We start from the raw sequence: 27,510 nt of genomic DNA on the forward strand, positions 1-27,510 counted from the left end.
CATATCTTTGGAAAGACGCAGATCAGGTAAGATATAAGATATCCGATTAACCTATTTATTTTTTTAAATAAATAATCGGTGGCGACTCCAATCACATTTTTCAAGTCGAAGCCCAATTTCGGGAACCAACCGAAAGACGGTTACGACATGTATTTATAGTTGAAGTTTAAGGACTAATCTTATAAATACCCTAAAGTACAATGACTAAAAGTTGCATTTTTACCATTTTAAAAATCCAACAATATCAGGCTGATTGTTTTCCAAAATTTCGGTACCCCATTTTTTTAATTGATTTGGTTCCTTGCAAGGTCAATATTCAACATTAGGAGTTAATCATATTTGTATAATTATTATGGTAATATTTAAATAAAATTAAATTTAAATTCACATTGTTTTTTAATTTATGAATGAATAAAATCTAAATAACTCAAATATTATATTTAAACAAAATTACTGGATTGGATAATTGTGTTGGTTACTGAAAAATTATAATTTAATATAGGCTGGATATTTTATTTTGGCTCCTTGGTTCATGTAATGAAATTACATCTAGGTCCTTTAAAAATCTACTTTGCTAAATCAAGTTGTTTCAAATGAGAACTTTATTTACATTATGTGTTTATTTAAGTGTATCATAAAAGTTACTGACATATTTGATTGAATGTTAAAATTATGTATTTTAGATAATTAATCAATATTTTTTTCATCCAAAGAACAATTTAAATGTTATTTTAAAATTTGAAAATATATATAGTAAGAAGACGAATAGTATCCAAAAAAAATAAAAGTAGTTGTTAACTCCGTTAAGAACTTACGGTACATGCCATAGTTCAAAATTAAATACACAAAAAATAAAAGTTTATTAATAACTGGACGATCGATAATGTAAATACAAGGAGAGTGTAATAATATTATTTTCTATTTATTATCCAAGAAAAATAGAAAATGCATGGAAAAGGCAAAAGGCAGGGGAGGCAGTAAGCTCACATGGCTGAAATCCATTGGTCCGCGATCGTTAATACTGAGAGTGGTGATGATTAGTTTAATCATATGATCTGACTACTCTTATATCAATTCAATGCATTTGGTATAGAATGTACCGTGCAACGGCGTTACTACGGTTAAAGAAAGATGTTATCGATTTTATTAATATCTTTTTAATATTTTCAGTAAAAATTTATCTAAAATATTATTATTTCTATCTAAAATATTAATATTTTTTAACATTTCCGGTACAGTGTCCAATAATAAAAAAATCAGTAAAAAATATATTTTAGGTAGCACTTTATTGAATATGTTAACAAAACCGGTAAAACGTTCAATAATAACAAAACCGGTAGAAATAATAATGTTTTTTGATAATTTTTTACCAAAAATATTAAAAAATAATAAAAAACCGATAACGCATTTCCTTAGTCGTATATTAAGACTGTCGCATGTGAGATTTTCTCGCATTTAGTCATCCTTATTTATATATAGCTTTTGGCGACATATGAGAAAATTATATAATATTGAAAATCAAAATCTTAGGGTAAAATTAGGGGTATATTGTAGACGATATATATATATATATATATATATATATATATATATATATATATATATATATATATATATATATATATATATATATATATGGATTATGATGAATTATTTAAAGAAACAAGGTCAATTTTATAGTAATCGATAAATTCTTTTATAGTTAAAAACATTTTAATAAAATTATTAATAATTGTTAATGATTTTGTTCTTTTATATTTTGAGATTAAATTATAAAAAGTAAAAGTATAAAAACTAAAATATAAAATTTTAGCAATTATCTCTGTAAATAAATAATGTGTTTAAAGGATTAAATATGAATTTAAAGTAAAATTGCACATTTAGTTTGTATTAAAATATTATTTATTCATTTTAAATTTGTCATCATTTATGTCGGAATCGCAGGGAGATGCTCGCAAGTCATTTTGATAGTAATTGTATTTTGTATCATATGAATTAAATTAAATTACAACCATCAAAATAAAAAAAAAATAGAATTTTGCAAAAAAAATTAAAGTATTAATTTTTTATAAATAATTATATAATTATGTATAAAAAGTTAAACGTTAATTTTAAAATTATAGATAATAGCTTAAAATTTTAAAATTAAAGATCATAATGATGAAAAAATTTAAAATTATAGACAATAACTTAAAATTTTAAAATTAAAGTTCAAAATGATATTTTTCATGATGAAAATAGTGACAAGATATTTTTGAACCTTTGCAAGCATGTTGATTTCAAAATGTTACATTAATTTAAGCAAGTGTTTCAATCAGACCCATAAGCACAAATTACGCCGTTCAAAGTTTTAGACTATACTTATAGTTTAAGCATCGAAATTTAATTCCTTGTATCTCACCATTTTCACTTAAAGGGATGGCTTTTGAATGTTCTTGTTTTAGCTCATATACTTTCCTTTATTTATAATTTGATCCCAAAATTGTAAAAAGAAAAAAAAAATAAATGATGACTTCTTTAATATTATCTTCAACTATTGACGACTTTATTGATTATTGTTGCATATTATATCTTATTTCCCCAATTATTTTTTAATGATTTATATTTTATTAATTTCTTTTTTTTTTCCATAGTATACCACTGATCTAGGCAAATATTATCATATGTAATAATCTAAAAAGACGTACAAAAGGTAATTATTTCTTCGTACAGAAAGATAGTACAAGAAGATTTCCGAATACAATCAATCTTATGTAATGTCGTTTTTAAATGTAGGACAGAAAAAAATAAATGTAAGACAATTTCTACAAAGCTCCTTAGAAGTAGAATTCAGTTACGTACAATATTCCTTAATTTTATATTAATTCAAAAATTATTAAATTAAATAAAATTAATAGTTAAGTTATATAATGAAAATGAAAATATTTTTAGTAATAAAAAATATTAATATAATAAAAGTACTACAAACACGCCTATTGAAGTTATTAAATTTCACTTAATAAGTTTTGAATTATAATTTTTTAGAAAAATACTTTTAAAGAATAAAGACAAAAGGTGATGGAATATTTATAAAAGAATCTTTTAGCGATATTAAATAAATATTATTCATATCTGTGTGTAAAAGCTTCTTTTAACGGATGGAAGGTATGAGTTCCGAGGAAAAATGGCAGAAGCATTGACAAAACAAGTGCATCCTCAAAATATCCCTTTTAGAAGCAAGCCTTAACGATAACAGTACCATCTTCTTTCTAAAAACTTGTGATGGAACGGATCATCTTCTCCCACAGTTTTCTGGGTGAACTGATTGCTTAATAATACCAGTTCGTTAAGTAAACTATATTCTGACTTTCACAAAACCCTAAACAACTCTTTCTTCTCTTCGATGGACAGCGTTTCATCTCTCTCTCTCTCTCTCTCTCTCTCTCTCTCTCTCTCTCTCTCTCTTTATTAAACAACAATAAACCCATTGTCTGGGAACACGTGTTTGTCGTCACTATTTTCCCCGGGACAACGACACGACTTTTGAAGAATGCTATTTTTTAAATCGAATTAATTCTGAAAATATTGGAGTCGTTATCGACATTTTAATTAGACAAGTCGAATATACAAAAAATGTTTTTAAATGAATTTTAGAAAAAAATATTTAAAGACGAAAATTGGTATGCGCTTAATCATAAATTTATTTTTAAGGATTTGAGAGTCTGTTACGCGTGGGAAAGGGTAAACACCCTCACAATACCCAAGATTGATACCTCTCGATTATACGTTGTCGAAAACGATGAAATTTTACAAATTTAAACTCGAAATTTAAATTATGATTCTTTTTATTTCTATGATATTTTTTTGGAAGAATGAATTCATTTTTTAAAATATTTTATTCGATAAAAGATTCAATTCACTCGATTTTATTTAAAAAAAGTTTCCTTTAGCTACGTGAATTAATAGAAATTAAAATCCAGTTATCTTGGAAAAATTTCGTTAACTCGTGACGCAAGATATTACTTTGGAATCTTGTGGAAAATGAGTAATCAAATGCATGATTGATGAGTGCAATAGTAATGAATGTAATGTACAAAATAGATGAAATATCCACGTACATGACAAATAAATAATAAACGATAAAATATAATTTTTATTTGAATAACCCTTGGAAAGGGCACTCCATGTCTTTGAAGGTCTTTCATAAGTTAACCGAACAATCGAATATTTCAAAGCTTTTCAAAAATATCGAATAGATCGCCTTGTTAAAAATATATTATGTAGACATTCAAATATATAAAAAATATTTAATAAAATATATTCATATTTTATTAAAAAAATACAATATATAAATTTATTATTAAAATAAATAAATATAAGCTTGACACATAAATAAAAAATGTGTTCTTTATATTTATATATATACACGTAAACACATACACAATTTAGGATTAACAATATATAAAATTAAGTTAACAAAACAATTATGTTAGATACATACACCTTTAAAGAATAATAAATGAACATATGGCTTAATCAAAGTAAATAAAGAAAATAGATAATCATTATGGGATTAATCCCATTTTATTTCCTAATGATTTAACAAAATAAGTGACTAAAATGAATCCACAACAAAACACCAATACTCAAAGGTATAAACATACATATAAAATAACACAACGACTATATTTAAAATACTAAAAATACAAGAAAAATATTGAATTATGCATTCATATTATTCTATACTAAGCAGTGGTTAAAACAAACACAAACAAAATTAGAAGTTCTTAATATATAAATACAACAATTTTGAGCAATATTACAAATAAGGACTAAAATATAACAATGTTAAATTAATGAATTAAACTAGCTATTTAACCAAACGATATTAATAAAGCATACGATGATGAAAATGTAAAAATAAAAAACTCGAAGTTAAAACTCAGAAATAACCCATGTTTTATTTAAGGACTGAAATGAAAGCTTACAAAACTCGGATGACCTAGAACAATATTTACTCTATGCTCTAAAATGGGTTGCCCTACCTTGCTTTAAAAGAAGTCATTTTTCGGCAGCAGGGAGTTTTTTTTACATCTTTTATTCTCTTTCTACCCTAGTTTTTCTCTCCCTTCTCTCTAAACTGGGAGTGCCTGGTGGTGGCGGCGTCCATCGTCGACTACCGTGTCAACCGCCGTTATCGGTGGTTGCTGGCCACCAAATTTCACTGGGTGGCTCATCTCATCACGGTGAGTCTGGATCGGGGCTTCATTTCGTGAGATTCGACCTCCTTCGTCGTGAAATGGGCCGAGAATTCCTCCACTTCTCGAGCTTTGATCTCTTCCGTCTGTTGTTGGATCGAGCCGCGGCTGAGGTATGACGTTTCAGGGGTTACTCCTGATTTTTTTACTGTTCGGATTGACCGACGTAGACTCCCACCATCGGCGAGAGGCTTCGACCGAACGATAAGCTTCTCCTCTTTTCGATTCTATCTTTTTGTTTTTGATTTTCTGTGTTTTTCCTAACCTACTCTTTTTTTCTCCTTTTCCGAATGGTTGCTTTCCCCGATTTTTTTGTTTCCTCTTCTTTTTCTCTATTTTTCTTTTTCGAATGGTTCTTCTCCCTTTTTTTTCCTCTGTCGTTGATGGGGGTTAGTGGCAGAGAGGTATGGCTCTTGGATTATCAGGGGGATAGGTCGAGTTTGGTTGGATTTCTTACATCACATTGTTTATTTTTTATTTGGTTTGGTTTTGGGTGATTGCAGGGATGATGATGGCACAGTGACTGGAATGGCTCGGCGTGGCTGGCGACGATGGCTTGCTTTTCAACGGTGGGCGGCGACGACTAGCGCTTTTGGTTAGGGTTAGGCTAAGTTAGGGTTTATATTCAGGCTTGGGCTAGGGCTTGGCAATTGGTCGTCTCTGATTTGTATTTTGGGCCTATTGGGTTTATTTGTAATAATAATAATAATAATAATAAATGGTGATTACAATGTTGATTAATTAAGGCAGTTTAATGGAAAGTGAAAGATCTATGGTATGTGGTTTGATGCTGCCTTTTAAGGTCATTTGGATTATCGTAGAAGATGAGATAAAAAAGGAAATATCATTACTGAACACAAGCACTGCTAATTCACAGACTGATTTGGTTTTTTTTTTCTTGAAAGGATTTTAAATGTATTAAATTTTTCTTATTGAACTGAGGCAATTACAATATAATATATGTTTTAAAGGTTTTATATCATTTGACAATAAACGTTCAAATGTCTATATTTGTAAATATTAATACTCAAACTCGAAATCTTTAAAGATAATAATCATCTCTTTAACCACTTGGTAGAAAATTATGATTGATATGTACATATAATCTATATATTTTCCAATTCGACTATCACGAATTCATATTCCTTTTACACACATTATTTTTATTTTATTTAATGTCGTTATATCGGATAGTGTCTAAGTCAACTGATACCGAATGAATTATTGAATAATCAAAATATAAATAAAAACACATAAAAGATTATTTTCAATTCAAATTGACTAGTGAGTTTATCTTTATATAATCTCACACATAGAAAAATTATTTTAATATTCGTAGGCATGTAAACGAACCGAACGTTTAACGAATCATTCGTGAACCGTTCAGTGAGAAGTTCGTTTATGTTCGTTTATTTATTAAACAAATGAACATGAACAATATTTTGTGTTCATTTAACTAAATGAACGAACATGAACAGAGGGCTCATTCGTTCATTTACGTTCGTGAACGTTCGGTAATATGTTTGTTTATGTTCGTTCGTTTATGTGCATTCATTTATGTTTAGCCCAATATCTCTAGATTCATTTAAAATATTAAATTCCAATAAAGTTTAATATGATATCCATAAATATTTTAAAATTCAATTAATTTTAAATACAAATAAAAAAAGCTCAAAACAATTAAATAAAATATAATCCTAAAATTGTTAGAAAAGAAAAAAAAATTCATTTATGTTCGTTTACGTTCACTATGTTTATTTATTGTGTTCGTTTACGTTCATTTATTATGTTCGCTTATGTTCGTTTACATCCATTCGTTTATGTTCATTCATTTGTGTTCGTTTATCATTTAAATGAACGAACACGAACAATCTACATTCTTTAACGAACAAATAGGAACAAGAAATTTTTCGTCCGGTTATGTTCGTGTTCGTTCATTTGCTCGTTAAAGTTAAACGAACGAACATGAACATACCCCGTTCGTGTTCGTTCAGTTCGTTTCCATGCCTAAATATTTGTAGTACAAGAGTTATGAACTCTTAATCTGACTATATCGGTTAGTTATGGTCTATTCTCGTATAATATTATTCTCTCTTAAATAATCACCATTGGTCACTTAACACTCGATATAAACACAATTTTAAAAATTTTAATAACATATTTACAATATTTCTCAAATAAATTGATTTGTGCGAAATAATAAAATTATCTCTCAAATATTACAATAAAAGCCTTCACAAAACTACGATCAATTCAAATCCTAAATTAATATGGTATGAGACTGTAAAGAAGTCGCACATTAATTAAAGTGAATAAAAAATTCTAAAAAATAAACTCAAAAATATGATCCCACTATTTAGATCAGTTGACACTTTTCTCAGATATTGATGAAGAAATATTCATACACAATTTTTACACCAACAGGGTCAACAAAAGTTACCTTATTATTCACATGCGACCAGTTTATCACGAAAATGAAAATCAAATGATAAACAACACATCTGAATTTGAATAAGTTGTTGATCTTAAGTCAGATCAATTTATATTAGGTTAATTTGATTTTTAAACTTACTTGGATAGTTCATCTAAGGTTAATTTCAGTCATAAACCAAACGATCTCAGTGATTAAAAGGAAAGTTGTTATCCCTAGAGGTCTTGGGTTCGAGCACCAACCATAGCAGGATATTTGAGTGTCAATTGTTAAATGATTGAGAGCTTTCAGAACAAATACTATTACTTGTAATCACCTTATATTAATAAAAAACGGCTAATTTCAGGTTCGGTTTGATTTTGGGGATTGAATTCTTTTTGTAAGATCAATATGAGATTTTGTCACTTTAGTGAGCACTCGATAAACTTTATAACTAGTAAAATAATATTAATACGTAACAAAACACAAGTACAAATGCCACACTAAATTTGGCTAGTTTACAAACACTAACAAGTTTTGCTAAGCTCTCCCAAGTCTCTCTCGTTTTTTCTTTTTCACTCACTCACATTTCACTCAACATACATTAAACTAAAGCTAAAGCGCCTAATTATAAGAGTACTTAACCCGCTAAATGAAAGTTTTAGATGTTTCCAAATTCTTCTCCCATTACTATGTCAAATTGCTTGTTGTAATGAACTTCATGGCTGCCTCATCCAAACTGCCACGTTTTGCTTCTTAACAATAAAGTATTTCTTACTTGTGCTTGAATTTAACCATTGTTTTTATCCACAAAAGTTGTTGGCCACTTTGCTGTCAAATCAACTCTATTCTAATTACCACATGGAAGGAAAGCAGGGTTGATATTCCATACTCCTTAAACCTGATTTTCATTCCAAGTCTTTCTTTCAGCCGGTAGAATACGTTTGCTTTAAATGACTTCATAAAAATATATGCTAATTGATCTTTAGTTATGCAGTAGACTAATCCTACGATTTCGTTCTTCACTTGCTCCCGTATAAAGTGATAGTTTGTATCAATGTGTTAGTTTCTACTATGGGAGACAAGATTCTTGGCAAGAGATATTTGTAGACATGTTTTCCGCATAAATTATAGTTGGTTCTTCTTGAGCCAAGTTTAACTCATTCAAAAATATTTTTTAACCACATTGTTTGGCAAGTACACGTTGCAATAGCTATGTATTCGGCTTCACATGTTGAAAGAGCTATCGTTTATTGCTTATTTGAAGACCATGAAAATGCTGGAGAACTAATATGGAACAAATATACAGAAGTACTCTTTCGGTCATCTAAGTCTCCTCCATAATCACTATAAGAATAACCAACCAACTTCGAATTTCTGAATGTGTGTAGAACAAACCATGATCCATCGTGCCTTTGACATATCTTAAAATTCTCTTAGCTACAATCCAATGATCTTGTTTTGGCTTCTCCATAAATATGCTTACCAATCCTATAACGTATGTAATATCTGGTTGTGTGATAGTCAAATACTTTATACTTCCAACGATGCTTTTAAACAAGGTTGGTTCATTGGATCTCTTGTTGAATTTACACTTAATTTCATGTATGGTTCTGTAGGAGTAGCTATCGACTTGCAATCTTTCATTCTGAATTTGCTCAGTGTGCTTCTTTTGTGAAATAAATATTCCATCTTGCATTTGCTTTACTTCTACTTCAAGGAAGTATGGCATTTCACCAATATCTGTCATTTCAAATTCTTTAGCCATAGCTTTCTTGAAATCATTGAATATACCTGGAATATTTCCCTTGAAAATCATGTCTGTAACACCCTTACTTGTATTCAATTCCCGAATACAAGTCAGAATGTCAAAAACTAAATTACTAATAAACATTTATCCAAATATTACTCATTACCATATATTTTAATCTAAGTTTAATCACCATTAAACAATTCATCATTTATTGATTTATAGAGTAATATCAATTTCTATATATATTTAATCAAATTAATTTCGATTTCAAGCAGCAACTTAATAGTTAATAACTAAATAAAAATATTATAACATCATAAATCCAACCTTAATCTATTTCTCTATTTTTATTCTTTTGTTTACGAATATTATACTTGCAATTCATTTAACCATTTTCAACACTAATATAACTATATATCATTCATTTTAATAACATAAACTAGTTTATAAACCATTACAACTAAGTCTAAACTAGTTTATGATCATTCATTACTAACATATACATGCCAAGCTAGTAAAATTAAAACACATCAAATATATGTCATTAATGATACTGTAGATATACTACTTGATAAATAGGATGCAAAGTAATCCTTACTATGATTCCTGCTTTTTATCTAAGCGAAAAAAATCATCACACGCTAAGTATACACTTAGTGAGACAATCATAGTAATAGTCAATGGAATACAACACATAAATATAAATAAATAACATTAATCAGTGCATTATAATCACTTTACCTGTATTTTAGTCATGTTACCATATATTAACATGATATAAACCACATATAAAATTTCTTACTAATATATTTTTCATTCATTCAAAAAGCTCATAAGCTTATTCACATGTTTATCATTTATTAACCAATAACCATAGTCCAAATATAAGCCTATGAGAACCATAGGTATACGAGTCAAAATATACACCAAAGTGTTAATACACATAAGGTCATTCCCATCATAATACACATAAGGTTGTGCCCACCATATGCACTAAGTGTCATTTATATACTCTATAGTGCTAAATGAAATATGTAGCTTGGTGCTACTCAATGGTGTACCAACTATACCATTATCCCTCAATGATATACTTGGGCATATAGTCTATATTTATTTCATCCATGACAATGTATATCAACATAATTCAACATTGGGCAGTTCATACCGAAAATAAAATTCATAATAAATATCATATATAAACTAGTGATCCATGCATTTATATTCAACTTTTGACATATTTAGAACATGTCAAATATATGCTAAATGACATAAATATATGACAATATAAACAAGGTAGACTCATCTCAAGTCTTCCGAATGATGTATAAAACATCCATGTATCATGTTATGTATTCATTGCACTCACAGTGACACTTTTTATACAAGTCAAAATTTAAGCCTCACTAAGGTTTAAGCTCAATTATTTTCCTTTCCTTTGTTGCTAGTTTGATCTCGGTTTTGATTGATGTCTATAAATACATCAAACATATAACACAAAAAAATTGAAAGCACATGTTTGAATCCATCCAACTCATGTACATATAGTGTAGGAAAAATTTATAAAATTTATTCCAACGCAACATTGTAATTACGTGCTATGAACTACTAAGTTGTTGCTTGAAATCGAAATTAGTTTGATTATATATATATATATATATAAATTGATATTACTCGATAAATCAATAAATGATTAATTGTTTAATGGTGATTAAACTTAGATTAAAATATATGGTAATGAGTATTATTTGGATAAATTGTTATTAGTAAATGTTAGTAATTTAGTTTGTGACATTCTGACTCATATTTAGGAATTGAATACGTGTAAGGGTGTTACAATGTTGTCCAAATATAAGGACACGATCATGATATCACATCTTCATTTTTCTTCGTATATAAGGCATACTCGTATGGACCCTTCATGAACCCATTTCTCTGGAAATATTCATCTACTATCATATTCAACGCTCTTGGAGCTTTCTTAGTCCATATAAATCTTTCTTCAATTGATAAAATTTATTTTCATGCCTTTTTTAATGTATCCAGGTGGTTGCTCGATATAAACTTCTTCTAGGTAGACATTTAAAAAAGTTAACTTGACATCTATCTGATAAATATTCCATTTGTTTTGTATTGTTACTGTTGTGATAAGTTTGATGGCCCTGATTCTTAATATTGGAGCAAATACTTCATTGTAGTTTATTCTTTGTCTTTGTTTGTAACCTTTGGAAACTAGTCTTGCTTTATACTTTTCCACTTTTACTTCCTTGTTAGTCTTTGTCTTGTAAACTCACTTGACTCCAATTGGGTTGTGACCTTTTGGTCGACTTGTTAGCACCCACATATCATTTTTTTCTATTAATGTAATTTCTTCATCCATTACATTATTCCACTTTTCATCTTCAATCAATTTTTCATATTCTATTGGATCACTATTTGCAAATAAGCAAAAAAAGTGAAACATTTTGTAATTCATAATCATTATACCTTTCTGGTATCCTTCTTTATCTTGTAGATCTTCGAATTTCTGTAGGAGGTACTTAAGGACTTTCTATTATGTTGTACCATCACCACTGTTGTTTAATGATGGTGATGTAGTTGAATTTTGTTAAGGACTTTGATCATCATCTTTTTCATCTTGATCGATAATATCGTCATCATCTTTATCTTTATAAAAAATAATCCTTTAACTTTTTTTTTCTATTTCTAGTATTCTGCCTCGTCAAACGCAACATCTCTTGAAATTGTTACATTCTTGGTAAGAGGATTATATAGTCGATAAGATTTACTTCTTTTATCATAGTTGATGAAAATACAAGTCTCTCCTCTGGCATCGAGCTTCTTTCTTAATTGCTTAGGAATGTGGGTGTATGCGATGCATCCAAAAATTTTGAGGTCTCAAACTCCTGGTTTTTGACCGCTCCATGCTTCATTTGGTGTCATATACGTCATACTTTTTGTTAGACATCGTTGTAGTAGATAAATTGCACAACGAACAACTTTTGCCCAAATATTTCTCAATAGGTGCTTACCTTTTATCATGCTCCTTACCATGTCAAGAATTGTGCAATTCTTTCTTTCTCCTACTCCATTTTTGAGGCTTGTATCTAACTGTTAATTGATTGATGATTCCATGCTCTTTGTAAAGTCTCTAAATAAATCTGATGTATACTCGCCTCATCTATCAGATCTGCGTATCTTTAAATATTGTCCACTTTGCTTTTCCATAATTGCTTTGAATTCTTCCAATGCTTCTGATTTTTATTTCAAAATATAGACCCAAATTTTCTTCTAAAGTCATCAATAAAGGTTAGATAATATCTGTTACCTCCAAGTGATGGTATGTCAAAAGGACTATCTATGTTGTCGTGTACTATCTCTAACGATCTTTGGGCTTTCCAGAATCTGTCAACTTTGAAGCTTTGTCTGTGTTGCTTTCCTATAACGCATGCCTCGCATAGTTGATCTGAATGGTCGATTTCTGTCAATCCTTTAACCATATTCGCCTTCGATAAGAACTTCAAAATCGAAAACCCAAGATCTCCATATCTTAAATGCCATAACCATGAACCATCTTTAATTGATGACTTCATGCACTCTACTTCTCTTGACTTGATATCAATTGTAAAGAGACGATTTTAAGTCATATTAACTTTGACAATTAATTTTTCATCTTTATTTTTTATGGCAAGAGAGTGATTCTTCATCTCCACTTCGTATTATTTTTCTAGAAGTTGACCAATGTTGATGATGTTACTTTTCAAAGCTGGTACATAATATACATTTGAGATGTACTTCTTTTCACCATTTTTCTGAGTATTCATGACTTCACCTTTGCCTTTAACTTCTGCTTGCGAATCATCACCAAAAGTTACTCGACCATGAATTGTTTTATCTAACTTCACGAACAGCTCATTTCAACTGCACATGTGGTTACTGGAACAATTGTCAAGATACCAAATATTTTTCTTGAATTCTTCATTTCTTTTGTAAGCGAGGAATATATGAAATTTTCAACTTTTTCTTCTTCAGCTGCTGCTACATTATTTCTTTCTTCTTGTTTGGGAGTTGATATACACTTATAACTATAGTGGCCATATTTATTGCAATTATAGCATTATATATGAGATTTATTTCCCTGTTTATATCTGTCTCGACCTCTAAATCCTTGTCCATTGTTTGATGTCTGGTAATTTACACTCGTTTGGTTAGTGGCATATGATCGACCTCCATACCCACGTGTTCCTCGTTCACCTCTATATCTTCCACGATAACTATGATGATTTCCTCAACCCCGTGTGTGGCTGCTACTAACTTCACCTTCGTGGATATTCAGCTTAATTTGTAGAGCTTGCTTCAAATTTTCAGAATCTTCATTTTGTTTCATCTTCTACTCATGGGCTTGAAGTGAACCAACAAGCTCATCGATTGATATCTGAGACAAATCTTTCGATTCTTCTATTGCCACGATAACGTAGTCGAATTTTCTCGTCAATGGTCGCAAAATCTTTTCCATCACTTTGATATCGTTGAGTGATTCACCATTTTTTTCATTTTATTTACAACCACTTTAACACAACTAACATAATCATCGATACCATTTGCATTTTTTGTTTTTCAACATTTCAAACTAAGCTCTTAGAGATTGTAAACATACATTTTTTTACTTTTTCGGCACCTTGAACAGATTTTTGTAAAATCTCCCACTCCTTGCTTTTCAGTTTTCACATTTGAGATTTTTTCAAAGGTTTATTCTTCAACTCCTTGAAAAATAAAGAACAACACCCTCTTTTCTTTCTTGCGGGATTCCTTCAGTTCCCGTTCTCTTCATTGGTCAAGGTTGCTTCTACTACTACATTTTCGGGCTCGACATAACCTTCCTCGAGAACATCCTAATAATATTGGAATCGAGTAAGGCCTTCATTTGGATACTCCAATTTCCATAGTTTGCATTTGTCAACAGTGGGATTTGTGGTTTAATCATGTTGGCCATTTTCACCGCCATGTAAACTTGAACCAAGCTCTCGATACCACTTGTCGAAAGCGTTGGTGGACACTCGATAAACTTTATAACTCGTAGAATATTATTAATACGTAACAAAACACGAGTACAAATACCACACAAATACAACACTAACTTAGGCTAATTTACAAACACTAACAAGGCTTTGCTAAGCTCTCCCAAGTCTCTCTTGTTTTTCTCTTTTCACTCACTCACATTTCACTCATTATACATTAAACTAAAGTTAAAACACTTATTTATAAGAGTAACCGCCTAAATGAAAGTTCTAGATGTTACCAAATTCTTCTCCCATTACCACATCAAATTGCTTGTTGTAATTAACTTTATGGCTGCCTTATCTAAACTGCCACGTTTTGCTTCTTAACAATTAAGTATTTCTTACTTGTCGTGCTTGAATTTTACCATTGTTTTTATCCACAAAAGTTGATGAAAGCAAGTTGATATTCTAACAGTTTAGGTTTCCCCCCCCCCCCAAGTTATTTTGAATCAAAATTCAGAGGTCCATTTCAAATAGAACAATGAATATATAAGGTGCCCCACAGGCTTTGATGAATACCTACTCGTATGGAAATTGCAGTGTTTGCCATTAGGGGGGGGGGGTTATCAGTTTTGTCCAAGATGATAAAAGAAGAAGAAAGGAAGATTGGTTCATCAACATCACTTTTGGGGGAGCATTTCTGTCGAAATTTATGATCCCTTCTGTCCCTATCCAGAACCTGACATGTACTTGGAATCACCATGCTCTCAAACTTCCATTTCTTGCGTCATATTGACGATCCTCATTAATTCAGGCTTATAATCAATTCACTTTGGCCCACTGACATCACATTTTGTTTTACCATATACATTTAATATGCTTCTTTTTTTTTGTACACTTTCTTACATTTATAATTGTAGGGGTCCAACCCTATTTCCAATCGATTCGGAATATGATTTTTTTAGATAATATTACAACAAGTAGGTTATACATGTTTTAGCGAGAGAGTGGATACGTGTTTAACATGAAATTTATTTATTTTTAAATTATTTATTCTATTAATAGTACTTATTCTAAAATTTTATTTGTACTCTATATATATATAATTCTATTATTAATAATATATATGTGTTCATTCTCAAATATATTATGTATCCTCAACTTATTACAATTTTGAATCAGTAAATGTACACTTTCGGACCTCAAATTGCAGCAAAGGGAGGTCACTACCAGGTTCTGATAAAAGTGATGAACCATGTGCTGAACAATATATATATTCACTGATATGAATTAAATAATTTTATTTTTTAGTGAATATATTTTTAATTTTTACATTAATTCTAGCTGCTTATTTTTATTCATCTAACAATCTTAAATTAATAAAAAAATTCTTTGAATTTTACATTATGTATTGGATCCTAACCCATCCATATATATATATATATATATATATATATATGAACTTGTATTGAAATATATATCCATGATTTCTATTAAGTGCCATGATGTTTCATGTACTGGTTTTAGATGATGTACATTGGCATGGCATTAGAGAGCTGATGAAACCGGCATATGTTACTCGATCGGCATCGTCTAACGTAGGCTGAAGGGGTACTCATATTTGGCATTGTTTCAATATCTATCCATACCTGAGGCAATTATTGGGCAGGCAGGCCCTCCACCATAAACGGAATTTTGCAGGACCATCACGTCTGCTTTGTCAGAGGTATTCAAATTGTTATAATGTGATGTCGTCACCTTGGATTACATCTATCATATATTTAATTCAATGCCTATTGGAATTGGCTCTTTATGCATTCAAGTTGAAGGTGAAGAACTGACAAGACATACCCTTCTTTTAATCACTGCAGCTACCTACAATACATAGCTCTTTGGTTAGGACCAAACCATCTTTGATGAGCCACTTTTAAACCGGTTTTACATGTCCTTAAAGACTCCCCGCAGAGTGCAGATGAACCCTAATTAAAGGGGTTGATAAAACCAGTTTTTGTTTACAGTTGGTCTTGGAACTCACACCATGTCTGCAATTTTACTGAATAATGATTATTTCGCAATGCCAAAAGAAAAAGCACCCTCTTCACTTGCATGGCTTCAGTTTCTTTGTTGCTGGCCATGTTTTCTTCTTTTATCATCCGAATAAGAAAACCCTAAACCCTGAAAACACCAACCCCGTTGACCCTGTTGAAAGGAACGTACTGTTAGGACGTTGGGTGGCAATTCATTTTCTAGAAGACAAAGATGGTCAGTAGGGTTGATGACATGACAAGGATAGCCACATGATTTATGAGATGTATGGTTCGTGCATTGCCACCTGGAGGTGGATAGAAGCCAAGAGCTTTGAACATGTAATGGTCTTGAAAGTCTTTGATACTGATTCGCAAATCAATGTGTATTCAATAATTATTTCATTGATGCATGGGATGACGTTTAGAAGTCCCAATAGGTTTCATGAGACAATGAAATTATTGTTCCTTCGGTTTAGAAGTTGATTATAATAATAAATTAAACCTTGTATCATCTTTTTACTGCCATGTGCCAACTTTGAAATATTTCATATGTTTTTACACTTAAATATAACAATGATCCTAAAACAACGCAAAATTGTTTGTCCAACTATGAATTGAAATTGATATTTGAAAGCAATAAGATAAGCTGATATCTTCACAACGCAAATGCAGATGATTTTTGAAAGGAAAAATGGTACTTCAATATTTTGAATGATTTTATATAGAAAGAACCGTCCTTTTTTTAATTTGTTTCGTCTTCTCTTCCTAGGGGACCAATCAATATGAAAATCTAACTAATCAACTAATTGTCTCCTAGAATGAGGTGAATATAAAAGCCAATCATGCCTCGAGCACCAAAAGTGTTATAATCTGCCACGGCTAGATTATCGTTAAAAGCAAAAGAATACCTACATTTATAATGCAGTAAAAATATGACTATGATTTAGGAGACACTAACATGCTTCAGTTACCAACGTTTGCTCAGTCACAAAGGGTTCAGCACTCCCCTGACCAATATAACACTCTTGCCACTTATATAACCATCGTTTCTCATGCTTTTTGTCAATCTAAACACAGCTTCAAGTTCTATTGTTGCCTACTTTTCCAGTTAAGGTCTATTGAAAACCACCAGCAAAACATGCTTGTTTGAAGCGAGCAAATGGACTTTTGTTTTTCCACAAGAAACTGCAAGTCATCAAACAGGCAGGTCTTATCAAAGCCAGAGGAAGGGGAAACTGACAGCTGACATAAAAGGTCGAAGCCCCATGGATTGCAGATAACTCATTGGAGCATACATTTTTGTTTTTGTCAAACTCAACAAATACAAGGATACAACTTCAACCAAAGGCAAGTCTTAAGCTGACTCAAGTTCTTGATGATTTAAGAAAATGAACCAAGAAACAAATGATTATTCAGCTCTTTCCCCTTTGCATCAACTTCTGGAAGCCTTTAAAAAATCCTAAATAACCCTAAGAATCTACACCCCATGGCATTGAGAAACTTGTTTCCTAACAATTCATTACCTCATTATATGCCTCTGACATTCAGGATAGACAACTAGACCTTGAAATGAAATATGAAAGCGTGTCGATGTTGGCTACACCTCAAAGTGATAAGTAAGTGCAAAAGAGAGTCTAGAATATCAATCAACCCTGATAGGTCACAAGATAAAAGGACGAGCTAAAAGATACTTCCAATCATTCACCAATGTCTTGTGCAAAGTGAATTTGGAATTGCTAAATAATAATCAAAGTAACACTATATGTCAAGCAGCAATATGTTTTTCTATTACTAGTTCAACCCTACTAGAACTACCAACATGGCAACATCTGGAATTCCATTAACATTCAATGAGCAACAATAAGGTTCAAAGATGCCTAAACACCAAAACAAACAATTCAGTAATTGCAAGTTGCTTCTATAATAATGAAAATAATAAAAGAGTAATTGCAAGTTGCAAGCATTGAAACATTTCTTCCTAACAAAGCAAGTTTATCACTTGCATGCTCAACAAATATCATATGAACATAATATATATACCTAAGCATGCATTACAATCATTCACATTCATCTTTGGTGTGATAAAAAAAATGATTGAGAACTAGGACTAGATATGCCAAAATTAGCAATGGATAGATTTCATTCATTACAAATTAGAAAGTAGAAACGATATACTTCAAATATTACAATGTGAATAGTGCCAATGATTACCCATTTTTACTGCAGTGATATCCGTTGCCTCTAAACCATAACCTTCCTTCAATCTGCCATCAAAAACATAAAAAAAATGCCTCAAATTAATCACGTATGAACTTCACTTTTAATCTTCTTCTTCTTCTTCCGTGGTTCTGAAGAAGCATTATTTTCAGTTACGTCCTCAATATCTCTATTCTTCCTCTTCTTCTTCGTCGTCTTCTCCCTTTCCCTTTCTTCTTCATTCCTCATTTCTCCCTTCTCAGTGTTCCCCCATTTTCCTCTTAATTTCCAATCTTTCTACCACTTTTCTCCTTCTTATGCTTCTTTACCTCACTCTGCTCTGTTACCATTTTGACCTCATCTTCCCCAAACTTACCCTCATTCTTCAAGAGTAAAATATATATTTTTATATTAAATTAATAGTAAAATATTTAAATATATTTCAAGTTGATATTTAAAAAATATATTTTAAGTGATGATAAAGATAAAATATATATTTTTATACAAAAACAAAATATATTTAATAAATTAAGAAAAAAATAAATATATTTAATAAGTTAAAACAAAAATAAAGAGATAATTTTAAAATTTAAGATATATAACATATTATTAATTTTGAGTAAAGCATTTACATACTAAGATACAAGATATATATCATTTGTTGTCCAAAATATTTCAAATAGTTGTCTTAGCTCAATGGTTTGACTTGCATTATTTCACTCATTGGTTCTATGTTCAAATCTCCTACTTATTTCTTTGTTGCTTTATTTTATTCAAACTAGAGGGTGAAACGTTTCACATTCGGATTGGTAGAAATAAGTATATTAAATTTAAAATAAATTAAAATAAATTTAGTCTTTCAATCATATGATAGCATGTGTCATGACAGGTGTGTAACCAATGACACATGGCACCTCCTGATTCGTAGGTAAATTTATTTTAATTTATTAAAACTATGATCAAATTGAAAGAATATATAAATAACATAGACTATTTGTGTAATTATACTATCCAGGTAAGCATGTTAACGGTTGTTAACAGTCCACTGTGTTTTCCGTCGCGCCTGTTAACGGCGAGTGACCAATTTGTAACAAACGATAACGTTAGTGATCAATTTGTTACTTTTGAAACACTAGTGGTGAAAACGAAAACTTACCCAAACATTAGTGACCATTGGAGTAGTTTACCCAATTTTTTATTACTTAAAATTTTTCTTGGTAATTTAGACCCTAGGCATAATGTTCATCTTTTCCAACTTGAAATCTATGTTGAATTTATGAGTTCCACATACTGTCACCAGAGTGATTCTTGACTTATAAAATATTATAAACTATAATTTTCTCAAATTTTAATATAATTGTATAAAATACAAAATCAGAGTTTCTTTATCTATGAAAATCAAATATACCCATAAATAAACAACATTTACAACTTGATTTGAATAAAAATCTTTAACATTTACATGTCTACTTAAGTGATCATTATTGTACTTGAATGATCTTATAGAGACCCCACTAGCGATATCGTCTCATTACGATCCTCAAAATATACAACATACACACGTAACAAAATTCAGAAAATAAACTTATAAAGTTTAATGTTAAATATATATATTTTTATTATATTTCATGAATTTTATAAACATAACCATATGAATTTATTACGGACATATAAATACATTATAATATTTAATTGATCATTGGGGTTTAACATACTTATGAAAAGTTTAAAGAGTAGCATATTTCAGGTTGTCATGCTTTTCATATTCATTTATTATGATAACATTAATAATATTTATAGATTCATTATGCATTTACACGATTTAGAATACAACATTTATTCATTAAACCAATATAAGAAAAAATATCGACAAATAGATGTTTAAAATAAGATTAGTAAATAATTAAAAAAGAAAATAATAATAAAAACAAAACAACAACAGAAATAAAAAAATATAAAAAAAGTATAAGAAAAGGCATACATGAGTTCGAACGTATTAATTATACCTATGGTAACTTAATATGGTAACTTAATATGAATGCCATCAATATATATAAATAAGTCATAAAACGTCTATTATACTCTAATAATTAATCATAAGAAAAATATGTATACATATACGTCCAAAAAAAGAAATAAAACAAATCAAAGTATCAAACCATGTATTAATATAATAATTAAATTAAAAAGGTGACCAAAACAAACATACAACAAACTAGAGGGGATTTAAAGTATAAATCACACATTTTTTTATGTATGATAAACATGGAAGACTAAAATCTACAACTAAGAAAATAAGAAACTCAAAAATAAAATATTAATAGCTCAAGAACAAAAAAAATAACAAGCAACAAAAAAAAACATAGCCAAATATATCATAATACATTTAAATTTAAGATTAAATCGAAAGAAGCTAAAGTAACAAGGGTTAAATATGCATATAATACATAAAACTTGAAGTAGTGATCAAAACAAACATACATAAAATTGGAGTGCAAAATTAAAATAAAATAAAAACTATATTTGAGGACTATATTGCATTAATTTAAAAGTGGGTGGGGCCCTTACACGATTAGCCCACTAAAACTTGTCATGGTTGCCCTAAATCCCTAAACTACATCATTTTAGGTGGCTTATATATACACCATTATAAAATTTTAGGAACCCTAGCATCATTTTTTTTTGTTTCATTTCCCAAATGTTTCTCTCTATTTCCTCAACTTCTCTTTTTTTCACACAAACATATAACATATACCTCCGACCACCATCTTACACGGAGTCCATGACCATAGAAATTGACCCCCTAAACTTTATCTTTTCCAACCCTAAAAAATCATCAAATTATTATCTTGGCCTTTCACACCCTTTCAAAAACCACAACTCGAATGGAAAAATGACTACCTTTGATGCTTTGAAGATTTCCGCGGCTCTGGTGAAACAAGGATGTTATAAATCTGAGAGGTATGGTTTCCTTCCCTTTCTCCTTTTTTGTTCAAAAACATTCTTTTCTCCCTATTTTCTCTATTTTTTGAGCTCCTCATCTATTTTTTATCTTTCCTATTTTCTCTATGTTTTTAAGCTCTTCTATCTTATCTTCTCTTGCATGTTCCATTTGATGGATTTGATGATGTTTGGTGAGGCTATAATCGAGGGGAATGATTTCCCTTAGAACCGATCATTAACCCTTATCGATTTTTTTTTGGGATTTTTATTAATTTTTAATGAGTTGTTTGGTTTTTTTAGTGATGATGATGGCTTTTGAAAGATGATTTTTTCTGTTTTAATGATTTGGTGACAACAGGGTGGTTGAAGCGATAACAACAGGAGCAATCAATAGAAACGACAGTGATGGGGAGGACATGGTCTAGATGGCGGTGACAGGTCTCCACTAGAGTTAAGAAACCCTAATATTTGAGGCCCTCTAGAGCGTTAGTTTGTATCCAAATCTAACGGTTAAGATAGGGTGGATGGGTTTGTAAGTTTGGGTTGCATTTGGGTTTATTTTGTACTTTGGGCCAATCTTGTAACCTATTAACACATAAATAAAAAGATTATGTGTATATATATATATATATATATATATATATATATATATATATATATATATATATATCTAACATGTGTTTAATATACTAATACTAACCAAAAACCATAAATCAACTTCTAATTAAACGTAATTAACATTAACAATTACTGATTTTTAATAATTAAAATTAAGACTATAATTTAATAAACAATGTAAATAAATAAAAACCAGATAAAATGTAATGTTTATAATTGCCCCTCTTTGCCCAATGTCGGGTAACGAGAATCGGGCAAAGACCAAAGACATTATTTTGTCTGGCCTTGATGTTCACTATGAATTTGGAGTTCATCATTCCTAGGTAAAGAATCTGAAAACGACTTTGTTATTTCTTATTGACGATATCGGGTCGTATTTCAATGATCCAATACTTTATTTGGGGACTTTAGGTTTGCCGACAACATTTTTCCTTCATGATGAGGACGTCTAGTTGTATTTGCATGATTGTGTATATGAATACAACACAATTCCTTCGCGTTGAGAAAGTTTAATTGCCTTTAGATAATTTACCTTTGATGACGACATTGCTCCTTCGTGTTAAAGAGGTCTAGTAAAAAAATGACATGGTTCCTTCGTGCTGAGGACGTCTAGTCATATTTTGATTATGGAGACAACACTATTCCTTCGCGTCGAGGAAGTTTGATTGTCTACGGATAATTTGATTTCATAAACGACGATGCTCATGCGTGCTAAAGAGATCTGATCGCTTTTGGGTAATTTAATCGACGTTAAATCTAGTGATGACATAGTTCCTTCATGATGAGGAAATCTAGTCATGATTGAAACATGGTTGATCTACTAATTTTGGTAATGAGATAGATCTTGTTAAAAGCAAGTAACATGTTATGATTCCATATGTATCATATGCAATATGTCCTAAAGATGATCTAATGAAATTTGATAAGATGAATGTTTGATGCACTTTTGCATGATTCATTATGGTAATTATGACTTCATCACTTTTGGTGAACAATCTTTTTTCGTAGCAGGTGGAATCCCCCTACAACTTATGCTCTAGTGACTTTGGTACCTGTTCTATACAACGATCAAGTCCTTGTACTATTTATCGATCACTTTGCTTATCGCTTTAAATTCACTTTCTCTAATTTGATCAAAGAACCAGATCCCTTGTAAAAATAAACTGTTATCGAAATGATTTGATTGATTGAAGTCACACTAGTATATCCCCAATTGGAATTTGCTTTAAAGGTGAGTTCATGTCGAGACTGTTTATATTTTTATGAATTCATTGATAGGATTTGATAGATTGAAACCACTTTTGTTCACATCCTGATCAATCACATTGAGTTACTAAGGGGTCATTCATTTATGCTTCCTGACAAATCTCTGTTTTGAAAATCCTATACCCCTGAACTTTCCTCAAAGTAAAGCATAATAATCATTTTATATAAAAAATTGTTATTAATCAATATTTTATACGCATGATGCTTATGAAAATAATAATAAAATATAATCAATTGTTCTTATTAACAACAAAAAAATAAGGAATGTGTAATCCATTTGAGTCAATTTTCTTTCAAGGAGAAGATAAACATTACATTAAGAACATAAAACAAGTATCTCTAATATCAAGTGTAGGAATCATTTCATCTTCTCACTAGTAGTCTTTTCTGAAGATCAACATGTGTCTAGAAGATTTACATTATACTAAGGATATCTCTGAGTATGAGAATCTCTCCCTTAATTTTTAGGCTTCCAAAGGAATAAGCCATTCATTAGCCAAATCCTGAATATTTAAGCTGTCCTTTTTGGATTTTCAACTTGAATCCTTATTTGGTTTCAAGACGTCGATTTTCCAATTTTCATCTTGAATCCTCATTTGGTTTCAAGACACCCGTTTTCAGATTTTCATCTTGAATCCCCTTTTATTCTTTTTTTTCTCTTTTTTTCATTTTTTCATTTTTTATTTTTTTCATTTCATTTTTTCTTCATGTGTAGTATCACTTGACTAAATCAGAATTCACAGGATTAGGTAACTCATCTCCATCTATTTCAGTCAAAATCAGAGTTCATTCAGAAAATGCATTTTTCACAACGTAAGGGTCTTTCCAATTTTACATCCACTTCCCTCAAGAGTCTTTTTATGTAGGGAGAATATTTTTTAATGCCAAATATCCCTCATGATATTATTGGGGTCTGACCTTCTTGTTATACGTTCGTATTATTCTCTTATGATACATCTAGTCATGGCAAATAACTCTCAACCTCTTTTCCTTAATTAAATTCAATTGTTCAAACATATTCTATACCTAATCAACTTCTTCTAATTTCAACTCCATTATTACTCTCAATGAAGAGATTTCCACTTCAATTGGTAAAACCGCTTCCATCCCATAGACCAGTGAGAAAGGTGTTGCCCCAGTTGATGTACGAACAAATGTGCAATAAACGAGTAGAGCGAAGGGTAATTTTTCATGCCAGTCCCTATATGTCTCTATAATCTTCGTGACAATCTTTTTGATATTTGTATTTACTTCCTTTACTGCCCCATTCATCTTCAAATGATAAGAGCTAAGTTATGATGTTTGATTTTGAACTTTATGTAGATTTTAGCTATCCAATCATTGTTGATATTTAAAGCATTATCTGAAATGATTCTTTCGGGGTGTTCCATATCTGTAAATGATCTCTTTCTTCAGGAATCTACATACCACACCCTTTGTAACACTAGCATAGGGTACAACTATAACCTATTTGGTGAAATAATCAATGGCTACCAAGATGAAATGATTCCCATTAGAAACCTTTGGTGTGATAGGTCTAATGGAATCCATTCCCCACATTAAGAAAAGGCAAGGTGTCATAATTAAATGTAAGGGTGAAGGAGGCACATGTATTTTATCACTATAGATCTAACATTTATGGTATTTGTGGGCACAGTTGATGCAATCCCCTTCCATTGTAGATCAATAACATCCAAACCTCATGATTTGTTTGGCCATTCTGAACCCGTTGGCATGTGTTCTGCATATTCCTTCATAGACTTCCTCGAGTATCTTTTTGGCCTCAGCTCTATATAAGCATCTCAACTGTATTTGATATTTTCATTTCTTGTAGAGAATTTCCCCATCTAGTACATATCCCATAGTTAATCTCCTCAAAGTTCGTTTATCGTTGTTAGTAGCTTCAGCCGGGTAAGCTCGATATTTGACATATTGGAAGATATCATAATACCATGGGAGACCATATTCTTCATATTCCTCAATGTTACAAAAATGAGAAGAGACTTCTCTTATTTTCATCCGGATAGGAATCATTTGAGCTTGATCATTAGCTTTGAACGTTGAAGCCAGCGTAACCAAGACATCTGCCATTTGGTTTTCCTCACGTAGGAGATAAGTGTAAGTGATTTCTTTAAATTCTTTTATCAGATTTATGACTAAATTCTTGTACTCTATCAATTTGGAATCCCTAGTCATCCATTATTTTTCTCAATTATAGCGCAAATTCCTAAGATACATACTTCATACTAAACCATGTTATTTGTACATTCGAATGCAAGCCAATTAGTAAAAGAATAATGATCTCCTTTTAGGTGAAACTAACACTGCCCCAATTCCGTGCCCCACGACATTTGACGCACCGTCAAAGTTCATTTTCTATATTTCATCTTCAGGAGCTTTCTTATCTTCTAAAGTGGATATGCACATTAGATCCTCATTGGGAAATTCAAAGTTCACTGGTTCGTAGTCTTTCAGTTCTCTACTTGTTAAGAAGTCTATAATGGCACTACCCTTCACTACCTTTTGACTCACATAAGTTATGTCAAATTCGAACAACAATATTTGCCACATAGCCATCATTCTAGTTAAAGCTGAAGATTCCATCATATATTTCAATGGATCCAACTTTGATATTAACAAGGTAATGTGATACAACAAGTATTGCCTTAGTCCTTTTATGGTCCATACCAAGGCACAACACAATTTTTCAATCAAGGAACATTTCCTTAGACTTCTTTGTTAATTGTGAGATGAAACATTGTGATACAACATAATTTATCTCAACAAATAAAAAATTGGATCATATTCTGTTAATTGTGAGATGAATCAGGCAATATAATTCAGCCTCCCTAGGAATCCTCAGACTTCTTTTAGAGTTTTTGGCGGCAGTAATTCTTGGATTGCTTTAACCTTGTCTAGATCTATCTCTATCCCCTTTTCATTAACTACGAACCCTAGCCATTTCCCTGAAGTGGTTCCAAAGGTACACTTAGATAGGTTAAACTTCAATTGGTATTTCCTGAACCTCAAGAACAACTTTCTCATAACTCAAACATTCTCTTCTTTGGTTTGTGATTTAGCAATCATATCGTCCACACATATCTCTATTTCTTTGTGCATCATATCGTGGAACAAAGTGACCATGGTTTGTTGATATGTTGCCCCTGTATTCTTTAATTTGAATGGCATCACCTTATAGTAAAATATGCCCCACATTGTTCCAAATGTTATATTCTCTATACTTAAGGGTCTATTTTGATTTGATTGTACCCTGAAAAGCCATCTATTAAGGCGAAATGGTCATGCATAGTCGTGTTGTCAATCAGAGTGTCAATATAAGAAATTGAGAAGTTTTTAAGAATTGCACGATTGAGATCTCGGTAATTAACACACATCCAGACTTTTCCATCATTCTTTGAGACTGACACAATGTTAGCTACCCATTTCGGGTACTTAGACACTTGTAAGAATCCAACGTCAAACTGCTTCTTTACTTTCTCCTTTATTTTTAGCAACATGCCTGGTCTCATCCTTCGAAGCTTATGTTATAATGGCTTACATTCAAGCTTTATTGGTATCTTATATACAATAATTTCCGTATCCAAACTCGATATATCCTAATACAACCAGACAAACACGTCCTTAAACTCATATAGTAGGTTTACGAGGTCTTACCTTATTTATATTGAGAGCGAGGTGCCAATCTTGACCTCTTTTTTTTTATCTTCCTCTATCCCTAGATTCATTGTCTCAGTCATCTCTTAATGGGGCAAAATCTACTTATTCTCTTGTTTAATCAATTTGACAAGTTCCGGGTTCAATTCACATTCCTCGTCATCCTTATAACCCTCAAATTCCTCTAGACACATATCATTTACAAAATCAACATTTGGTTCAGAAATATCATTATTCAAGCAATTGATATCTAGAGACCTGCAAATAAAAAAGAAAGTGTTCGGGCTATGGAAAAAAATTTATTATATATTTACCAAAAGAATAACTATAATAACATAATAAATAAGTAAATAAAATGTTTTCATGAAGAGAATGAGGGAAATATATC

At 30.7% G+C, this 27,510-nt stretch overlaps 2 protein-coding genes across 2 annotated transcripts; one reads left to right on the top strand and one right to left on the bottom strand.

The window, feature by feature from the left end:
- Nucleotides 1-3,137: 3,137 nt before the first annotated feature.
- On the top strand, nucleotides 3,138-5,978 carry LOC120159974. The gene is made up of 3 exons (XM_039170452.1): nucleotides 3,138-3,144; nucleotides 5,058-5,350; nucleotides 5,741-5,978. Exons 1-3 carry the CDS (start codon nucleotides 3,138-3,140, stop codon nucleotides 5,744-5,746), a joined length of 306 nt encoding a protein of 101 aa, XP_039026383.1. The 3' UTR covers nucleotides 5,747-5,978.
- Nucleotides 5,979-8,974: 2,996 nt separating this feature from the next.
- On the bottom strand, nucleotides 8,975-9,466 carry LOC120159975 (uncharacterized mitochondrial protein AtMg00810-like). Its single transcript, XM_039170453.1, has one exon. The coding sequence runs from the start codon at nucleotides 9,464-9,466 to the stop codon at nucleotides 8,975-8,977; it is 492 nt and encodes a 163-aa protein (XP_039026384.1).
- Between the last annotated feature and the right edge of the window lie 18,044 nt (nucleotides 9,467-27,510).

This window comes from Hibiscus syriacus, unplaced genomic scaffold (assembly GCF_006381635.1).
Source record: "Hibiscus syriacus cultivar Baekdansim isolate YM2019G1 unplaced genomic scaffold, ASM638163v2 tig00111388_pilon, whole genome shotgun sequence".
In the NCBI taxonomy this organism is placed as follows: Eukaryota; Viridiplantae; Streptophyta; class Magnoliopsida; order Malvales; family Malvaceae; genus Hibiscus; species Hibiscus syriacus.

Bases quoted from the DNA above. Each gene is read 5' to 3' on its own strand.
- LOC120159975 (XM_039170453.1), bottom strand. From the start codon at position 9,466: ATGATTTTCAAGGGAAATATTCCAGGTATATTCAATGATTTCAAGAAA.